We start from the raw sequence: 21,915 nt of genomic DNA, 5'->3' as shown, positions 1-21,915 counted from the left end.
ATATGTCCAATCAGAAAAGAGGCAGAAAAAGTGCATTGAACACAATGGACTTTGGGGTTACAGGAGAGTTAACTGAAAACAGGCTTACCCAAGGTGAAATATAAATTTACAGAAGATACTAGAACAATAGTCATAGCATGTAGCAACCACATTAATATAACCTTTCATTTAAAGACTGTGGTGTAACATCACATGGTAATAATACAAGGTGATAACGACATCAATTATGTCTTTAACGTTGTGCTTATAGCGTGTTAGCGATGTTTCCATAATCTCCCTGGGGGACTGGAGCTGCTTCCCCAGGTCGACCCTCATGGTCCACTCATTGCCCGGTGAGAGGAGTCTTACTGTATCTCCCTGGCAGGAGGGTTTGATTCTCTCTCTCCAGCCCTAGCAAACTGGATGAGAAGTCTGCCTGGAGTGGAAGGTCTACTGTTTGCCTCCTGTCTGCATGCCTCTGTCACCTTTGCCAGCCATTGATGCAGCATGATGCATCATATGATGCAAAATGCATCACAAGTCATGCTGAAATACTAAAATATCTCAAAACACAGATTGAACACAAAAAAATAACTCTTGTATTGTATTGATCATGTCCCAAACAACAATAAAATAAGATCTGGTTGTCCCAGAGGGGAAGTGGGCCTTTAAAGGATGTTTAATGTCCTGACACCATCCATTAAAGGATACAGTATGTATCACCGGTAGGGATGGAGCTCGATACAAACTCAACAACAAATGCATCGAGTACCCAGTATCAATAAGCTTTGGGCCCATGACGACGTCATGTTTAAACAATCAAGACAAGAGGCGATCAAGAAATGATTACAGTACTATTCCTAATATAAGCCATGTAACACTTATTGCACACTAATGAATGATTGTTTTAATGATATTTAATGATAATATTTGTTACAACAATACAATACTCACAACAATTGGCCAATAATAAAAGATACCAGTTCTCTTCCGAATTGGTCTCATGTCTTTCCACAAAATATTAGAAAACACTCAATAGTGGTCTGGATAAATAAGCAGGATAGATAAGGAGCTCATTATCAATAAAAAATTAACAAGGTCCATCCCTAATCACTGGTTTCTTTCAAAAATGTTCTGACTGACCATTTCTCTTTCACTCATCTCTCCATCCAACCCTGCAACAGATGCCGTCGCTCTGTGCGACTATGAGGCCCAACACGACAAAGACCTGGGAATCAAGAAGGGAGACAAACTCAGAATCTTAAACAAGTGAGTCTATTGCTGTCCCTTTTGACTGGATCCTATGTTATGTTTACTATATACCATCTATTGTGATGTAGACATGACATCATGTACATGATTGAATAGGATTGGTTTATATTGATGATGTATATTGTGAATGTTAACCTAGTGATTGTGAATGCTAACTTGTCGATGCTGATAAATGCTGACTTGGTGATTGTGAATACTAAACTGCTAGTGTTGAATTTGGCTAATTTATGGTTAGAACAGCTAGCCATTGATTGATCATGGCCACACACACACACACACACACACACACACACACACACACACACACACACACACACACACACACACACACACACACATATATTAACCACATTTATATGTAATGTGTGTAATAATAAAGATATTATTTAATATCTTCAATTTAAAAGGGAAAAGCATTTATGATTGCCAGACCCATGAAATGGGTAGGCCTACATAAGCAAATGTCGGTCTGTCCCTTTTCTATATAAAGGGTATATATGATGATGACATGATGACATGCCTACAAAAGGCATGATGTCATAAATGATGATGACAGACAGGGGGTCTGGCACAACCAGGTTGACCTGGTCTAGTTATTTAAAGAAAAGGAAGTCCACAATATATCATACTCCCTAAATATTTTCGCACCGCTCACTTCGCACTGGTGCGATTTTTTTTTTTTTTTTTTTTACTGAACCAACTGAGACCGGTGGTTAGTGAACACCTGGACCCCCTTCAGTTTGCCTACCAGGCTGACATTGGGGTCGACGATGCCATCACCTATAGTACATGCTCCACAAGGCCTTCACCCACCTGGAAGATCTGGTAGTGGGAGAAATATGTGAAAAAGGTGTTCACTTCCGGCAGAAAGCGTGAAAATTTGCACCTCAAAAATTTACGGATCCAAGCACTTTCTCTAATTCACTTAACATACAGGGAAAAAAGACCCCCCAAAAATCTTCTTTAAATAGCATGTGAGGGGTCTATCTAGGGGGTTTTCATGATTCTGAATCCATTCCAAGCATTTGTTTTGCACAAAAAACATTCCTTGGGCTAGAAATGGACCCCACAAAATTACAGTTTAGTGATGAGTCATCACTTTTCACAGTTTTGTAGGGTCCATTTTTAGCCCAAGGAATGTTTTTCGTGCAAAACAAATGCTTGCAATGGATTCAGAATCATGAAAACCCCCTAGATAGACCTCACATGCTACTTAAAGAAGATTTTTTGGGGGGTCTTTTTTCCCTGTATGGTAAGTGAATTAGAGCCACCAGATCCCATGGGAAAAGTGCTTGGATCCGTCAATTTTTGAATTCGGCGCACAAAAATACCCCTAGGTGCAAATTTTCAAGCTTTCTGCCGGAAGTGAACACATTAGCCTATTTTTGTTTCATATTTCTCCCACTATGGGCTGCATGGACAAAATTGTGTTTTTTTTTTTTTTTTTACGACTTTGTGCTTTCAGCACTATCCAACCCCCTCTGCTTGTGGAGAAGCTTGCGCTGATGGGGGTGGACAAGGGCTTGGTGGCATGGATCACAGACTACCTTTAGGCAGACCACAGTATGTGAGGCTGCAGAGCTGTCGGTCTGATGTGCTGGTGAGCAATACGGGTGCCCCTCAGGGCACTGTGCTCTCACCTTTCCTGTTCACTTTCTACACATCGGACCTGTCATCTCTAAGACCTGTCATCTGCAGAAGTTCTCGGATGACACCGTGGTGGTCAGTCAGATCTTGGGCGACAACACGGCTGAGCACGATGGTGTGGTGAGGGACTTTGTGCAGTGAAGTGAGGCTAACCACCTCAGGCTCAACTCTAGCAAGACCAAGGAGATGTTGGAGGACTTCCGCACTTCCAAGAGAGTTCCCCAGGTGCCAAGCACCATATATGGAGAGGTGGTGGAGTTTGTGGACAACTACAAATTCCTAGGAGTGCACCTGAACATCTCACTGGACTGGATGCGATTCACAGTAAGGGGAAAAGCAGGCTGTTCTTCCTGATAAGTCTGAGATCGTTTGGCATGTGCAATAGGATGCTACAGATGTTCTACCAGTCTGTCATGGCGAGTGTTCTTTTTTTGTTGAAGCGGTGAAAGCCGCTTCCAATGAGTGGCTTTGTGTGTCCCACGCCCATATATGGTAATTTCAGTCCAGAATGAACAGGTTTTTTCAAAAACAAAATGTGTGTTTCATGTCCATATATGTGACTAGGTCTGGTACTTTGTTCCTTATGTCTGCATTGGTCATTTTTCTTTTTTGTACAGATTATCCAAGTACAGAATCTAAGCTTTCATATGATGTATCATTTGTTGGAATTGGAGCATATTTGAAGAAGTTATGGACATTTTAAACTTGTTGCACCATAAAACCCAAAGTGCTTAAAAAGCCATTTGAATGCCAGGAACATTTTGACACCTCTAGGTAGCCAGAAGTGGGTGTGACAATGGGAGGGACAATAGGTACTTACCTACACCCCTAAATCACTCCCCCCAAGTCAAACCACACCCACAGTGGTATAGCTGTCAACTTCAAATGTACTTTTATTTACTACAATTATTTAAAACTACTATTTAGTAGTAGACCTGTGGTAATATATTGTGCTATAGTGCTTGCAGCCATGTCAGAAATAGTGGCCAGTGGTCTTTTCTACCTCCTCCCCTCCTTATATGCTCATCCTGTCATTTTCTTTTCTTTCTAGTTTTTATTTTTCACTAAAATAGTGTATTACAAAAGTACCTACATTTTATAATTAAGTAAAAGTATCAATACTGCAATGTAGAATCACTCTGTTACAAGTAAAAGTCCAGAATTAAACATGTACTTGAGTAAAAGTACAAAAGTATTGGTATCCAAATGTACTTAAAGTACCAAAAGTAAAAGTACAAAATGTTTGAAAATAGCAGATCTACAAGCTCACAACGCGTCGCACCGCAATGCGTTGTGAGCTTGTAGATCGGCTATTTTCAAATAGCCTTGGTATAACATAGGGCTAAAGTGGTTTATGTATGTTTTAAACTTTAGTTATTGCTTTGTAGATTTTGATTTTAATAGTCCAAAACATACATTAACCACAAAGGCACAAAGTTCTATGGGGCACCAGTTTTCGTCAGTCCACGTTGCTCTACGGGGATGCACGTGCGCAACACCGTAACTTGTGACCTATCGAAAATTGGTCGCCGGCTAACTGTGCTATACATGTAACATCATCAGTGTTTGTGTAACTTCAGTCAGAAGGATAATCTGACGGTTCTGACAGGCTTAACCGCCCGCGTTGTGAGCTTGTAGAAGAGCAACAATTCCAGTTGTGTATACGATGCCTGCGTTTGCCTGCAGCTAGCGCTAGCTAACGTTAGCGTTAGCCGTTAGCCACTGCTAACTACGTGAAGCTAACGCTATAGCGTATCTCGCAGCTCGGCCACTAGTCTGTAGTATAACATAAAGCCCCGCCGTTCTCGAACGCTTCTTGCCTTTTGTGAACATTATATCCAAAAAGTAAAGGTCCTATGCCGGTCTCTTATCTGTTTACTTCATAAGCGTGGAAGAAAATCGAAGCAGCTTGTTGAAATAAAGTTTATATCGCTCATTTTGTCAGCCGGTCCTTTGTTTTTAGACATGCTACCTCCCCTGGTCACGTGGTATAGACACAACGAATAATAGAGGGGAAAATAATGCACCGGCTGACAAAATGAGCGATATAAACTCTTTATTTCAACACGCTGATTGGATTTTCTTCCACGCTTGAAAAGTAAACAGTTGAGAGAAGTGTATAGGACCTTTACTTTTTGGACAGAATGTTCACAAAAGGTATGAAGCGTTCGTGAGCGGCGGGGCTTTATTTTTTACCACAGACGAGAGGCTGAGATGTGAGATACGCTGTATAGCGTTAGCTTCCCATTAGCGCCGGCTGTTCCATTACGAGAAGACATCATCGCTGCTGCGTCTTTCTTTGTGTGCCCGAGAGCGACTCAGAGAGTCAGATCACGACGTATAAATCAAAAAATAAATCCTTCCAGAATACTGTCTTCTGCAAACCAATAACATTAGCGAGATGAAGTTAGTCACTGAGAGAGTGTTTACACACTAGAACCAGATGCACCACTGTATGGGCGGTGCTCAGAGCGTGAACACGAGTGAAACCTGAGGAACAATGGATTCCGTCGGCCAATCGAAACGCTATGCAAATCTAAAGAGCTGACTTCTCCGCCTCCAGAAACGGTCTGTAATCTCTCCCAAAGTAAGGCAACTTTACTACACCAGTGTTAACATTTGGCAACCTTAACAAAGATATCTTATGGAATGAAAACCCTCTAATATATTCAAACTGTGTTTATATCAAAAAAACGAAAAACAAAGACAAAACTAAATCACTCTTGTTTTGTTGTTTTCTGACTTTTAAAATTGCCGACATTTGGACGGTTCCTCCAGCCTCGGACACATATGGTCATTTCAGTCCAGAATGAACAGGCATTCTCACAAACAAAATGTCTGTCACCTCATGTCCATATATGGTAATTTCAGTCCAGAATGAACAGGTTTTATCTGTCCCGTACGTCCAGAATATCAGTCCAGAATTAATAGGCTTTTTAAAAAAGCAAAATGTGTGTCCCATGTCCATATATGGCCATTTCAGTTCAGAATGAACAGGTTTTATCTGTCCCGTACGTCCAGAATATGTGTGTAGTGTCCCTCCCGGTCTGATGATTGGATACTTTGAGGATGGGTCAAGCTTCACATGATAATTCGGCCCTCAGGTTTTATCTGTTTTTTTTGTTTTTTTTTTAAACCTATTATACCGGCTGTCATACCGGCTCTCCAGACAATTCTATACTAAGATTCACCGCTTCACTTCGAACCGAGGTTTGATTTTTAATAACCTGCTGGGGTGGCAACAACAGAGCGGGTGACACCTTTAACCTAAACAGGCTGGTGAGGAAAGCAGGCTCTGTCGTTGGGTCCTCTTTGCAGGGGGTGGAGGAAGTGGCCAGAGTGCGAATGGCTAGGAAGCTGGACTCCATCTTGAAGAACTCATCCCACCTGTACTGATTAACATAGCCCACGTTATCCACCTTGTATTGAGATCTTCAGTTACTGGAGTAAGAGAGGAAATGACCGTTTCGCCTACCCAGGACGGAGATGCGAGAGACTGGGAAAGTCTTTTGTACCGGCTGCTCTCAAGCTATACAATGAGACGCTTGCTTGACAAGGACTACCTTCCTAACCTAGGACGATGGTAGCCTTTTTAACTGGAACTATAGTTGTGCTGACTCTCTAAGGACCTTTCCAGGGAGGGTGCTCATGTGCATCTTGCTGTGTCACCCGTTCTTGTTTTAATTTTTTAATTTGTGTTTCTTGCACTGACCATTTGGACACTTTTTGTTTGTCTCTGCACCATTAGGTTGTATTAGTAGTATTGAGTATTTTGCTTGTGTTTGACATGGTGGTGAGATACTCTTAGCACTGACTAGCATTGACTGTTATGGACACTTTTGACAATTGATTGATTGATTGATTGATTGATCTTGTTTGCTGTGATTCAGGTGGTTCTTTAAGGGTGTGAGCAGGAAGGATGCTGAGAGCATGCTACTGGCCCCTGGAAACAAACTGGGTTCCTTCTTGATCAGAGACAGTGAGCACCATATAGGTGAGACATCATGTTAACACATCAGCATGACAACGACAACATACCAAAAGTGAAGAAGTATCTGTTTATACAACTGTTTATGTGCATACAACAGATAGAGAGATTCAGATTCAAATTTCTTGAAATCTCTTCACTAGTCTCCATGTTTCTCATCCTTTGTGCTAAGTATCTTCTCTCTGTATCTCCACAGGCACTTACAGCCTGTCAGTGAGGGACTGTGATGTCCAGAAAGGAGACACGGTCAAGCATTACAACATCATTAGGCTGGACCATGGAGGCTTCTACATCTCTCCTTATACGACCTTCATCACCCTGCAGGACCTGGTCAGCCATTATAAGAGTGAGTTCCATCAGTGTATGTTTGCAAATATAAGTATAGGCCTACATAATACATAGTATGAGCTAAGTAAAATGAAGCTCATATATACAGTGGCACAAATAAAGTAGGCAACATAAATAGTGCACACAGTAATTACAGAAAGTGCATTTACTGTAATTCCTCTCTTGCTAATTTGTATCTAAACAAATAAGGGTAGCACTTTACAATAATGACCTGTTATAAATCATTTATAAACATTTATAAGCAGTTTGTAGATGAGTAATAAACATGAACAAACTATGAACAAATGTTTACCTAAACATTTATAACTGTTTTAAACATAATTTACATGTTATTAGTAAGGTATTAGTAAGTAATAAACCATTCATGAATAAGCCATTTATACACATTCATAAATTATTAATAAATCATTTGTAACAAAAAATGATGCGTTATTTATATGCTATTTGTAGATAAGTAAATAATCATTTACAAGCTATCTATATACCTTGTAAAACATTCCTAATATATCTATAAATCATTAGTAGATGTTATCAAGAGCCCTAATGTAAAGTGAAGACTAGGTCGCAAGTTACTATGAAAACCTCCACCGGCTGTCTGTCAGTCCCTCTGTCAGTCTGTCCGTCACGTCACACTTTTGGTCCTACTCTAATCTCCGGCACCGTTGCCCCTATCCATGCCAAACTTTGCACACACACTCCTTGGCTGTCTGTTGTCATGCAGTTCATGGTTAACGTATGCTTTGTAAAACATTCCTTAAATATCTATAAATCATCAGTAGATGTTATCAAGAGCCCTAATGTAAAGTGAAGACTATTCATTATTTACCAGTAAGACTCCCTATTAGGGAGATAAGCGACCGTCACATCGCATACACAAACTTTAGAAGGCAGTCGTAGCCAATCAGGAGGGAATATGGGAAATGGGACAGATCCATGTTGATGACATGACTTTAGCTTTGCGTGATTTTAGGCCCAAATCTGTAGGAGCAGTGTTAAAAAATGTGTTTGAAAAAATCGGCCTGATGGTGATGCTAAATGGGACAGATCCATGTTGATGACATGACTCTAGACATACTGTGTTCCGCTTTGTGTGATTTTAGGGCAACATTCATAGGAGCAGTGTCCAAAAATGTGTGTTGCAAGAATCGGCCTCATGGTGGCGCTAGAAGAGGGCCATGTGAGAAATGAGGGGTGGAGGTTGTGGTTTGGCAGTCAACTGTCTGTTAATGTGGCCTCCATGTTTGTTCATATTTAACAGACATTCGTAACTAATGAATAGTCTTCACTTTACATTAGGGCTCTTGATAACATCTACTGATTATTTATAGATATTTAAGGAATGTTTTACAAAGCATATGTTAACCATGAACAAACAAGGAGGCCACATTAACAGACAGCCAAGGAGTGTGTGTGCAAAGCTTGGCATGGATATAGGGGCAACGGTGCCGGAGATAGAAGTAAGGCCAAAAGTGTGACGTGACGTGACGTGACGTGACGTGACGTGACGTGACGTGACATGACGGACATACTGACAGAGGGACTGACAGACAGTCGGTGGAGGTTTTCATAGTAACTTGCGACCTAGTCTTCACTTTACATTAGGGCTCTTGATAACATCTACTAATGATTTATAGATATATTAGGAATGTTTTACAAGGTATATAGATAGCTTGTAAATGATTATTTACTTATCTACAAATAGCATATAAATAACGCATAATTTTTTGTTACAAATGATTTATTAATCATTTATGAATGTATATAAATGGTTTATTCATGATCAGTTTACTACTTACTAATACCTTACTAATAACATGTAAATGATGTTTAAAACAGTTATAAATGTTTAGATAAACATTTGTTCATAGTTTGTTCATGTTTATTACTCATCTACAAACTGCTTATAAATGTTTATAAATGATTTATAACAGGTCATTATTGTAAAGTGCTACCCAAATGAGGACATGAAACATTTTGTTCACAATTTAACCACACCTCCAGTCAGTGGCAACACAGCACCCTCTGCTGGCCAAACATGATAGTAATAGTTATTGTAGGAATTCCAGGCTCCATTTACAGTATCCATGTTATGTGTGTTTTACTACTCCAGAGCAGTCAGATGGTCTCTGCCGGACCCTGACCAGACCCTGCCTCAGCACCAAGCCCAAGACACCCTGGGAGGTCCCCAGAGAGTCACTGAAACTGGACAAGAGGTTGTGTGATGGTGAGTCAAATGTATTTTGCACTCAGGAAATAAGGTTCTTTACAATCAAAGTAATATTGCCACATGCAGAAAAGGGAATCAAATATATAATTATTCATCTTCATTTCATATACAGTAAGTATGCCATAAAGATATGAAATTTACCTCCTACCTGGCTTTTTCACTTTGCATTGTGGGACGTAATCATTGATGGGTTAAATCAGTCAAACTTAGGTCCACAGTTACCTCCTGCCTGGCTTTCTCACTTTGCATTGTGGGACGTAATCATTGATGGGTTAAATCAGTCAAACTTAGGTCCACAGTTTAAATGTCTTAGGAAGACCTGTATGTCAATCATGAAATCAAAATCAGATGATATACTGTAGATTTTGTTCGTCAGGAACTACACCGTAATAATGGACAGATGCAAGGATATCGGTTAACATCTACGGCAGATTAATTAATCGTTCGATCAAAGTGCAGCGTCTTCATGCATAAGACGGTAACCCGTTTAATTGTTAATGTTTTAGCACCCCCATTAGCCCCTCAAACAGCTGCCTCCTTTTTTGGCAGCTGTTGCTGCAGCCCGCAAACACCGACGCCTACGGGCACCCGGTACCGGCCGCATACCCTGACGCTCCACCCCTGGGGATTATTGTGCTCCTTAATATTAAGCGCCCCCCATCCCCATCCACTCCTGGAAAATAAATTAATTCATCACATCATCACACGTCATAGTCAACTATCACTGCTACACAGATGATACCCAGTTGCACATACATCTCAGACGACCCCAATGCAATCAGTCAGTTTTTGTTTGACTTTTCACCTCTCTCTCCATTGTCAGTGCAGTGTCTCTTGAAGCTGCCAGGGCTCACACATGTTCTGAAAATCTTCTAAATCTTGTCATAAAATCTTTGTTGACAAGAATCTTTTTTGTGCCTTAGGGCACAGCTAATGGGGATCCTAACAAATAAACCTGATACAGAGATGTCAAGTGCCCTCCAACCTCGATAACCTTTCGACTACAAACATTTCTCTTTGTAGCCTATTCATTCCCAGTCTTGGAATAATTGCCAATAGGCTAAAGAGAAATGTTAAATTTGTTTACATGGTAATGACAACATATTGCTTATTTTGCTTAAGTTTTTTGTGGGACATCTTGCCCCATTAGCATAAGACATCCAAAGTACTACACTTCTGGTGTGAAATGGCACAACGTACACCGACAAAAAGACCCACCACAAATTGGTGCATGCATATAGGCCTATGTGCTTTTTCTGGGGTTTGAGCACCTGCCCTCTCAGTGCTATCTGCAAAAGAAAACAGTTAAACCCCTTTAGCCCACACTACTGCTACTGCTTATAAAGTGCATTTTACATAAGCTTGTTGAACAAACAGTGTGTAATGTGAGACTGTTGAGTCCTGTCTTTAATGCATCTCTTCATCCCTCCCTGTAGAAGATGCCATCGCTCTGTACGACTATGAGGCCCTAAAGGATGGAGATCTGAGTTTCAAGGAGGGATACAAACTAAAAATCTTAGAGAAGTGAGTGTGACAAAGTTTTCAATTTTAGTTTTCCATGTTTAAAACATAAAGGCCTATTGAACAAACTCACTTGCTAGAGCTAAACAAACATCTTGTGTTAAGTTAATTATTATGTAAAGTGCTGTGTTATCTGCTATGTCATTTTTTCCTTCCTTCCTTCCTTCCTTCCTTCCTTCCTTCCTTCCTTCCTTCCTTCCTTCCTTACCCACCCTCACCTCTCTCTCTCTCTCTCTCTCTCTCTCTCTCTCTCTCTCTCTCTCTCTCTCTCTCTCTCTCTGCAGATATGAGGATGGGTGGTCGTGGGCTATGTTAATCAGTACAGGTCAGGCAGGCTTCATCCCCAGTAGTTATGTGACCACAGCCCTGATGGAGACAGAGGAGTAAGTAGTGCTACTGTGTGTGTGTGTGTGTGTGTGTGTGTGTGTGTGTGTGTGTGTGTGTGTGTGTGTGTGTGTGTGTGTGTGTGTGTGTCAAGGTTATTATAGTAAATGAAAACTAACTCAAAAACGAAAACTAGAATGGAAAAACATTTTAGTTAACTGAAATAAAAATAAAAACTAAGCTTTTAAAAAAAAAACTAACTGAAACGGTATTGTGTGTTTACAAAACTAACTAAAATAAACTAAAATTATAGAGAAAATCTCCTTTAGTTTTCGTCTTTTGTCTTTCGTGGAAATAAAAAATAAAAAACACCAGTTGGTGAGGTCAAAGAGAGAAGTTGTATGTCTCAACATTCCTGCCACTCTCAACAATATGATGTTTTGTTGATTTTCTTTATTAGACAATACTTTTTCCGGAGCTTTTTTAATCATAATCAAAATTTTAATCAAAATATAAAAACGAAACGAAACTAGCAACCCCACTTTAACTCATTGCATGCCAGGCCCGATAGTCCCGAGATTATTTTAATGTCTTTCCCTGCCAGGCCCGATAGTCCCGAGAATTTCCGCCATTTTGAAAAAAAAAAATTCAAAAAATCAAAAAAAAAAATTTTCAAAAAAATTTTTGGACCCCAAAAAATGTAGTAGTCATGATAGAAATCGCGAAATTGCATGTTTAACCCCCATAGCAACCCCATCTATCAAACATGGCAGCCATCTTTGTTTACATTTTAGGAAAACATAATGGCTTGTATCTCATGAATGCCTGAACGGATTTCCATTCGGATTTTTTTTTTGAAAGCTGTGAGCAATGTGGACACACGTGGTGCATTATCTAGGCATGGGTGTGCACTGTGCATGATCCGTGCACTATGAATTACATGGAAGTCTATGGAGACCAGAGGCACCATAGAGTACGAAGGTATTGTTAAATGGCGGGGAATGTGTTAAAAACGAATTAAAACTAAACTGTAATTGAAAACAAAACCTCAAAACGAATAAAAAAAAATATATATATAATAGCCGATCTACCTACTATTAAATGTATGGGGTGAATAAGCGTAAATGTTGCATTTAGCAGCACACCAGTTGATTTGTATTGTTGTTCTTTGCCCCCTCTTTCTTGTAAAACAACACAATAATGGAGCTTGTTGCACAGGAACAAATTTCACCAACTGATTTATACCTGTAAAGTTTACAGGTATAAATCAGTTGGTGAAATTTTTACAGTGTAAACTGGTGATGTCTCTGTGTTGACAGTAATTAAACAACTAAAGGACTGTCCATACGCTCTCGAAACCAAACTTTTCGTCGGAATTCAACTACAAAATGACTTCACTCTGAACTCTTAACTGAAGCATTACCCCGAATTAAAATTCAGGAAGCTGCACGTCGGAAAGTCCAGAGAGAGTATGGACTGACCTTTAGAGAGATAATGTTTCAATTCTACTTGAACAGGAAACGTCCAAATGTCCCTGGAAGGAGTAGACTGACACAGGAAAGCATTACTACCCAAAGACCTGAAGCATCTGGAAGGTACAGAAACAATTATTAGCTACAATATAACTTTTCATTTTAAGGGGCTACAACATGAATGTAACTTTTTCTGTTGTTGTTTTTTTGTCTCCCCGGTCTTCCTTTCTACCCTCCGAAAAATAGTTTTCTTAACACTCAGCCTTTCACCTTCATTTCAGTTTTCTTTTTTAATGGGCATGCTTACAATATGTAAGCATGGGCAGAGTCCCACCCCCTCCTTTTTAGTCTCCACCTGAGGAGGGCGAGGATTGATGGACGAACTCCCTCATCAGCGCCCTTTGCCAATAAAGGGCATTTTGTTATTATAGCTGAAAAGGCTTGGAAGGACAGACAGACAGAACATGGAAATTCTATAACTGCGTGGTCCAATATTTATATATACCATTGTTCCCTATTGAGCTTGGCACATTTCCTGGGACAAGCTGCCCAGATCACACATGTCACACGTGTCTTCTTATTTTTTCACTCTCAAAAAGTGCCTGCAATGTATTGCTTTTGAAACTACATTGCAGTGCACATAATGGGGTGATCACTGCTTGCCTCCTGTTTTATTTTTATTTTTATTTTCTGTTTATTTCGTTGCTGAGTGAGGTCAGGTCAGCAGACAAAGTGACGTGACTCATCATTGTACTCCTTGGTTTGGTCCTCTCACAGGTTGAAAGATAAATATTGTGAAAATAGCCGATCTATAAGCTCACAATTCTCATTCCGAGCTTTCAGATCGGCTATTTTCGAAAACATTTCCTCTTTCTTATATTATTATATATTGACTAATGTTTGGTATAGTTATAGTTTTACCAATGTTAGGTATAGTTTGTTGATTACTTAAACTTTTAATGCAGTAATAGCATTTTTTTCCTTTTTCTTTCTTTTGCGGATCGTCTATTTTCGGCTAATGAATAGGGATGCTAGGGTTCAAGTGGCTAATGTTAAAATCACACTATCACACAAAGATCTGGCTGAAAATAATGGATCTACAAGCTCACAATGTGATGCAACACGTAGTTGGCCTACATCGCCCTGAGGTACTCCTGTCACCGATATGGGGTTTAATCTTTACATGTCTTTTTTTAATTTTAAAATGTTGGCGTATATTACATGTCCAGAATAGAGGTAGAAAGTGTTTAATTAGTTGTGATATTTTATCATGTGTTTTTTTTCACAGATTCCTCTCCCCTGTCATTGGACGCAAACACAGAATAAAACAAAAACAACAGACGGCTCATCCTGTCAGAGGACAACGTGAAGGTGACTTATAAACCACAACACCAACATTATTCTGAACATCCAGAGAGATTTACCCGTTACCCTAATGTGTCTGTCTGGACGTTGTTACTTTGTAAGTAGATTTTTAGTCTGAAAGCCTTGAGCCACTATTGAAATTGACATAATTTTTCTTCCGCCACTTTTCGCAACCGTGCAGTCGCTTTTTACCAAACCTGGCAATATAGTAGAGGGCTATATCAAACGGTGAAAACACAAAACTCACAACCATTGGCCAAAGGGTGGTGCTATTAATAGCACTCAATTGAAAATCCAAACTTGTAACAGTATAACTCATGCCCTGTTTGACCTACAGCCATGAAACTTCAATACACATGTTCAATACATGTGCATCTTCTCACGCCAAACAACTTTTACTCTCTGATCTATGACCTCTGACCTTTAGATCTCCTATATCATTTTGAATTATTTGAAAAACAGTTCAAAATCTATCTCCTCTTGGGAGGAGATAGAACAAACGTTTTACACATTCTTTATGAGTGTTTTCTTCTTTTATTTTGTAAAAAAATATGCTTTTTATGAGCCAATGACTATTGCAGTTTTATAAAAGTTATTCTTCTGCCCCTAACACATACATGCAAATACATTGAAACCAATCTTACTCCAGTTGGCCAAAGGGGGAGCTATAGTGGGGTTCCTTGTACATAATTTTTTGTTTTCATTTTAAATTTGTGTTAAAGTTTATTTTTCACTTCCAACTTCTAGATTATGGTCTATAGAACAATTTTGGTTTGAGTGTCAAGACACCAGATTGAAGAAAAATATATTTTTTACCCTATTGTAATAAACCTTGTCTCAGGTATGAGAAATGTAAAGAGCCTGCCCACAGAATATTTCTACTGTGAACATTAATGATGGAGGCAGAACTTCAATTGTCACAATTATCAAGAACAGTCTTTATTTATTAAACTACACCAGAGAGTAAAACACATGATAGCCTACAATAATAAAACTAAATAAATGTACCAGAGAACACGCATTTGAATTCATTCATTAATAACCCCATTCATTTCCCACCCCATTACCAGAGCTGCCAGCAGATAGTCTGATATTCTAAAAGCCTGAATTCATAATCATGTCACAGTCTAGTCTAATTCATAACGAGCCCAAACACATTTCATCAGCATTAATTCAACCCCATTAGTTCATCAACATTACCATTCGCCAGCATTACATTTCATCATCAGCCGCATAATTCATAAGCCTATTCAGTCATTGACATATCCTATAAAGCGAAGCCACTCAAGTCAGTACTTAACTTTGAGCTTGGCGTGGGACGGCCGCTTTAGACAGGTGTTGTGGGAGTCAGCGTCGGTGCCGTCCAACGCCGTATGAGCAGTCTCCGTCGACAATAGGAGACAGCTCGCACACACTGGAGAGCGGAATTAAAGCACTCCTATTGCGTCCCCACTATCTCATGTCTCGCCCTGCCTAACACAGGAACCTGGCCTTGGTCCCACTTTCTATCTTCACCGCCGGCAGCCCTAAACAGCGTGCGAGCGGCACCCACCCCCGTAGTGAGTGCACGTATACTTGTTCGATAGCTCAGCAGGCTAACAGCCTCTGTAACGTGGACTGAGCTCCACTCTCCAGACACGACTCTGTCGTACTGAGCAAACCATTTTGTATTGTCCTTTCACCCAACGCAATCATGTCCAGCCGTGACTGATCAGCGCTCCGTCTCTCATTCAAGTCCGGTGTGTGCCATCAGTCTGTGAGTGACGCTTGTCATTGCTTACGTCATCTCCATCTACAGGTTCACTACACTATTAACAAAAATAACCAAAATCGGAATTACGATTTTTTTACATGTCTTAACACATCGGGTGCCCGGATGTATGACGTGTGTGTGTTTGCTGGTGCCCATGGCAATGCGTCATTTTACCTACCGGCGAGAGTACTGGCGAGAAAAGTAATCCGAGTAAATGTAATCGGAGTATGTCCTGTTTATTTCGCGAAAATCTTCTCCTTCAGTCAGGACCGTTTTTTATCAATTCTGAGCCACATTGTTTGTGTGACGGCCGGTAGAAGAGGCTGCCGTTTTGAGAAAAAAATGAAAAAAGGAAGAGAATCCGTAGAAAACAGCACTTTTGTGCAGCCGCTAGACAGGAAGTCAACGAGGCCGACGGCGCATCCGGGTGACGTAATTGCGCGCTGCATGTTGGGAAATGGAGTTTGTTTCATCACCGCGGTAGCCAAGTACAGTAGCACAGTACAGTATAGTTTACTGTACAATGCGTCAAACGCGTCGTTGGGCACTCGTAAAGATCAAAGAGATTGACGCGTTAACACCTCGTGGGCACCCGGTGTGTTAATTTTCCCACAATTGCTGTGTAATATATATTTTCTATTGCTATATCAAGTCAATACTGTGTGAGGAATCAACTGGAGTCAAATATTTGTTTTGAATATTCTGATATTTCACACAAATTAGACAATAACATGGTTATTACACTCAAAATCAACAATACAGTTACATTTGTTTTAACTGTACCACAATATAGCACCATTGGCTTTAACAACTACTAGAACAATATTTTAACAAAGAATAAACATTTTAATCTAATATACAGTCTGCTCTGGTCTAGCTAGTTCTCATAAGTACATTTGCAAAGACGTGTGCATTTCAATTTTGCCTTCATGCAACTGCATCGAGTGCAGGTTGGCATACAGGGACTTTTACAAGTGCACTTCACATCAAGCTTCAATATGTCCTTGGCGACATCACCTGCAGTAATGTAGACATCCTTGTCCTCTGGAAACTGTGCATCTGTTAACAACTTACTTGAAAGGAATGAGAACAGCTCCTTCTTGTTGTCAATGTTTGCCGGAAACCTTTGCCAATTTCCTAGGATTTTGGCAGTACCAGATACACGTTGTCGGGTGCCTGTTCCCCGCTTTTCCCTTGTGCCTCCTTTGATTGTTGGTTCACGATACTGGTCCCAGACGATGAAGTTGTTAACAGATGCACAGTTTCCAGAGGACAAGGATGTCTACATTACTGCAGGTGATCAAGTCCACCACAAATGACTGAGCGTCCAGGCACCCCACTACTATAGCAATTCTTGGAAAATGCCAACTTAAGTCATGCCTCATTTGACCTATGCAACTTGCTTACACGCGTGCCTTGACTAGAGGGAACACATCTTTGTCTATGTTCAGTAAGCTCCGCCCTTAGATTTCCAGCTATTTTAGCAGGTTGTTAAACACTTAAACCTGTTTCTATCCTGGGATTTTTTTTAGCAATTTGCATGAAACATTCTACAGTACATACATCTAGGGACCTTTATCTAATGCTGGTAGAAACTCCCCAAAAAACTAAGAATCATGTGTGTGTGTGTGTGTGTGTGTGTGTGTGTGTGTGTGTGTGTGTGTGTGTGCAGTGTTTACAGCGGAGAAAGAGGTGTACGAGGACCCCTACGGAGACCCTGACGATCAGAGGAGTTTCAAGGTAGATCCCCAACAGATCATCCTCCTGGAGGAAGAGCTGGGCTCTGGGAGCTTTGGAACCGTGATGAGAGGAATCTACAAGACGAAGAAGTATGCAACACATTATTACGCATTATTACTTTAACCATTATTTTATGCTTTAACTATAAAAAAAAAGCAGATATACAATCATACAGCACGAGTGCAGCACTGCGAGCCTGTAGATCTGTTATTTTTGAAAAATCGTGTACACTTGTGCAAGTCTTTGAATATTTTTGACCCAATCTATAAATGTCTTCTAAATCCTTCTAAGGTTTTTGAAAAAATAAATAAAAATAATAATGTTTCTATCATCAGTGGTTCTCAAACCTCTAAATGTCAAGGACCCCTAGAATTATACAGTATGTATTTGACCGCTGACCCATCTCGAGGGACATTTGAGTTACAAATGTTCATTTCGTTTTTTTGTCATATTTTAGTAATCTGAAAAGTTTTCGTTTTAGTCTAGTTTTGGGAGACTAAATAATCATTAAGAGTTTAGACTATATTGAGAGTATAGAGCAGTTCTAGATATTTACAAAATGATTCATGTCAATTAAAATCTAAATAAAAACTAAGCTATGATGCCTAAAATTAAGACTAAACTAGACCTTACCCGTTCGAAGATATGTGCTGCAAAATATGTGCAGAGTGTGGGTTATGGGGAAAGTAACTGTAACTGGTGCGTGCGTGAGAATATGTGGGAGCATCATAATGTAAGGAGCAGCTCATGGAGGAGTGTATATTTATGATGGATGCAAATAATTTAACAGCTAAATTAGGTGAATAGAAGTATGGGGATGTATGTGCTTGCTTAATTTTTCCATACCCGTTGGGGGGGGGGGGGGGGGGGGGGGGGGGGGAGATAACATTCCTAACTGTGAGAGAGGTGTGTGTGGGCCCGGGGCTACAGATCCCATGGCCTGGAGGAACGGACCGTAACCCTGACAACAGGCTGTAGAGCTGTAGAGAGAAGAAACGCTAATAAATAGCTTGAATTCGGGAAAAATGAAATTCGGGCTCCGTCACCGTGTGTATAATGCTAATGGCCAATGCCATGTTAAATTTGAGATCAGTCGCTGAAGCGAGTGAATAGATAATGCATTTTGTGACTGACTGACTGACTGACTGACCTCTCTCTCTAGATATATTTTGTCAACAAATAAAAACTAGACTAAAACGTCAGGGAGGGACTAGTGGAGAAGAGATCTAGTAGAACCAAACCACAAGTTATTTTATGTTTGGTTGCCCTCCGGTGTTGCGCTCTGAAAATAGCTGATCTACAAGCTCACAATGTGTCGCAGTGCAACACGTTGTGAGCTTGTAGATCAGCTATTTTCAGCAAGCAACCAAGTGTGAAATCACTATCAATGCCTGCCAAAATAAAAAATTCGACTGTAGATTTTTAACTAAAACTAAACGTTTTCAGATGACTAAAATATGACTAAAACAAAATGGGAGCGTGTCGATATTGCGACGTAACATTTGTTCGACGTCATTAGTTTGGCGCTGGTGAATGCTAACTTGGTGAAATGCTAAACTGGTGAATGCTACTATGCCTAAACCTAATCCAAACCCTAACTCTAACCCTGCTTGTTCGTAGGAGGGAGATGGCGGTAGCGGTGAAGATCCTGAAGAACAGTGACGACCCCGCCGTGTACGAGGCGGAGGTGATGCAGCAGCTGGAAAACCCATACATCGTCAGGATGATCGGCATCTGCGAGGCAGAGAGCCTCATGCTCATCATGGAGCTGGCAGACCTGGGCCCGCTCAACAACTTCCTGCAGAAGAACAAGTGAGTGCTGCCCTCTAGCTGTCTGACTGTCTCATGTACATTAGAGCCTCATGCTCATCATGGAGCTGGCAGACCTGGGCCCGATCAACACGGGCCCAGGTACTTTTGGTAAATGTTTTACTTTTACTCAAGTACATTTTGTATGCCAAACTTTTTTTTACTTGTAACAGACTATTTCTACATTGCAGTACTGATACTTTTCCTCAAGTAAAACATGTGAGTCCTTTTTCCACCACTGTGTGCCAGGCATCTCACGGTGAAGAACATCACAGGGCTGGTGCACCAGGTGTCCATGGGCATGACGTACCTGGAGGAACGCAACTTTTTGCACAGAGGCCTAAAGGCCCACAACGTGCTGCTGTTCAACCGGCACTACGCCAAGATCACTGATTTTGGCCTGTCCAAGGCCCTGACCGAGGAGGAGGACTTCTATCAGGTATGGATAAGTTATATATATGTATCTATTATATTAAGAAGCTTCTTGTATCTGTATGAATACAGATTCAAGGGAGCATAGGAAAAGGAGGGGTCAGCTGTTCTTCCACTAAAAGGGAATCAAGTGTCAAATATTCACACCATGTTAAAATAAAACAAATGTGAATGTCCTTTTCCTTTTAACAAAAAAACTAAAACAAAACCCTCTTATCCTCTGGTAAATGACCTCAACTTATCTCAGTCAAGAAATGTGCAAAAGTAACTATGGTAGCCTACAGTACATTGTGTCAAGACACTACAGTACTTGATGCTACTTGATGGAGGTAGGATGAAAGCATATTTGTCTGTCCATATTTCTTCTTTGAACGGACAATTTTCACTGTCCGCCTTTCTCTTGTTAGCGAACTTAGAGCATGTCATTTTGATTCACATTCAGTGTAGTGCTCTACTGAACAGTTAGCGATGTGCCGGTACGAGAACTAACGAAGCAAAGCTGCCGCTGTCTGTCTGCACAGCGGCAGCTTTGCTTTGTATCGGAGCAGCTGGTGAGGCGTGAACGTGCACCCCCGCGCCGCCGGTGTGGGTATGTTCATTGAAAATAATGGGGGTGGCTGTTTTGGCGTGCGGTGTCCGCAGCCAGTGTGTGTGTCTCTTTAGGTGATTACTTAGCTCCTTTCGGAACATCTCCCTCCGCTGCTATGCAGCTCCGAGATGAGGTTCCTCCCTATCCAAAAAGTGAAAGTTTGTGTCTGTGTTTTCCCCATTGACTAACCACCAGGCTCCAGTGCTACAGTCTATGGGGAAAACACAGAAACAGCTGACAAAATGAACGATATAAAGTCTTTATTTCAACACGTTGCTTCGATTTCCTTCCACTCTTGAGAAGTAAAACGATGAGATATCAGCAGAAAACCTTCACTTTTTTGGATAGAATGTTCACAAAAGGTAAGAAGTAATCGCTAACGGCGGATTTTCCACCCAGACAGGGAGGATCCTCATCTCGGAGCTGCATAGCAGCGGAGGGAGAGGTTCTGAAAGGAGCTAACGATTACTGTATGTAGATCGGCTATTTTCAAATACCTCACGTGGCCTACAGTTGTTTCTTTTAAGCTTGTTTTCATAAAAAAGATCTGGCAACACTTGACCCCCAGATTTGTGTGCCTTCCTTCCGTTCCAGGCCGACACCCCCGGGAAGTGGCCCTTCAAATGGTACGCTCCAGAGTGTATGAACCTCCTGAAGTTCTACACCAAGAGTGACGTGTGGAGCTTTGGGGTGCTGATGTGGGAGGCCTACTCCTATGGACAGGAACCCTACAGGGTAGGTTATGTTTTTGATTGATTGAATATTTTATTAGACAAAAAATGGAGAACAGAAATAGTCAATACAATAAAAAAAATGTTGTACAGTTAAACACGTCTTGTTTACGTCAGAAGTGTTAATTGTGTTGTATTGTGTTGTGTTGTGTTGTGTTGTGTTGTGTTGTCTTTATGTATTTGACATGGACACCACAATTACATTGGATGAACCAGATGAATTTATTATAGTGAATGTAGCACAAATGCTAGTTTTCATCCCCTGGCTTTTCTAAAATACAACAATACTAGTCTAAAACCCAATCAAGTACAAAATGGAATGTGTATAGCCTATACTGTACTGCTAATAATCAACTAACATCACCAACATCTGACCCAATATGTTAGCTTGTGAAACAAAAGTAAACAAAAGTAGACATCATTCCAATAACCATCATTCCAATAACCAGAAACTATTCATTTGAGCAAAGTTGATTTGATTTCAACCATAGCTTGAGTCCTCTGTAAAAACACATTTACATCTGTCTCTACAATTTACAGTTTAGGCTTTTAGCAGACGCTCCAATAGCAAGGTAATACATCAATACATCAACATCAGTCTAAGAAGAACATAGGTAGACCTAGTACCTATTCAGTATAAACTTTATAAAAATAATAAACATAAAATAAAAATGCTATCTAAATTACATGTATGTTCATTGAGGGAAGGCAATTGCCA

The 21,915-nt window shown here is 40.4% G+C and overlaps 1 protein-coding gene across 1 annotated transcript; it reads left to right on the top strand.

Moving 5' to 3' along the window:
• Positions 1-313: 313 nt before the first annotated feature.
• Positions 314-21,222, top strand: LOC308290086 (tyrosine-protein kinase SYK-like; the record flags this gene model as incomplete). Its single annotated transcript, XM_080731861.1, has 9 exons — positions 314-332; positions 1,164-1,248; positions 6,789-6,892; positions 7,083-7,232; positions 9,345-9,458; positions 10,898-10,985; positions 19,257-19,448; positions 19,695-19,884; positions 21,061-21,222. 9 exons carry the CDS (start codon positions 314-316, stop codon positions 21,220-21,222), a joined length of 1,104 nt encoding a protein of 367 aa, XP_080587987.1.
• Positions 21,223-21,915: the final 693 nt, after the last annotated feature.

The sequence above is a fragment of the Nannobrachium achirus genome (assembly GCF_963921795.1).
Source record: "Nannobrachium achirus genome assembly, chromosome: 1".
NCBI lineage: Eukaryota > Metazoa > Chordata > Actinopteri > Myctophiformes > Myctophidae > Nannobrachium > Nannobrachium achirus.
Note: the sequence above shows the minus strand (reverse complement) of the source record. Positions and strands in the feature narration are given on the sequence as shown.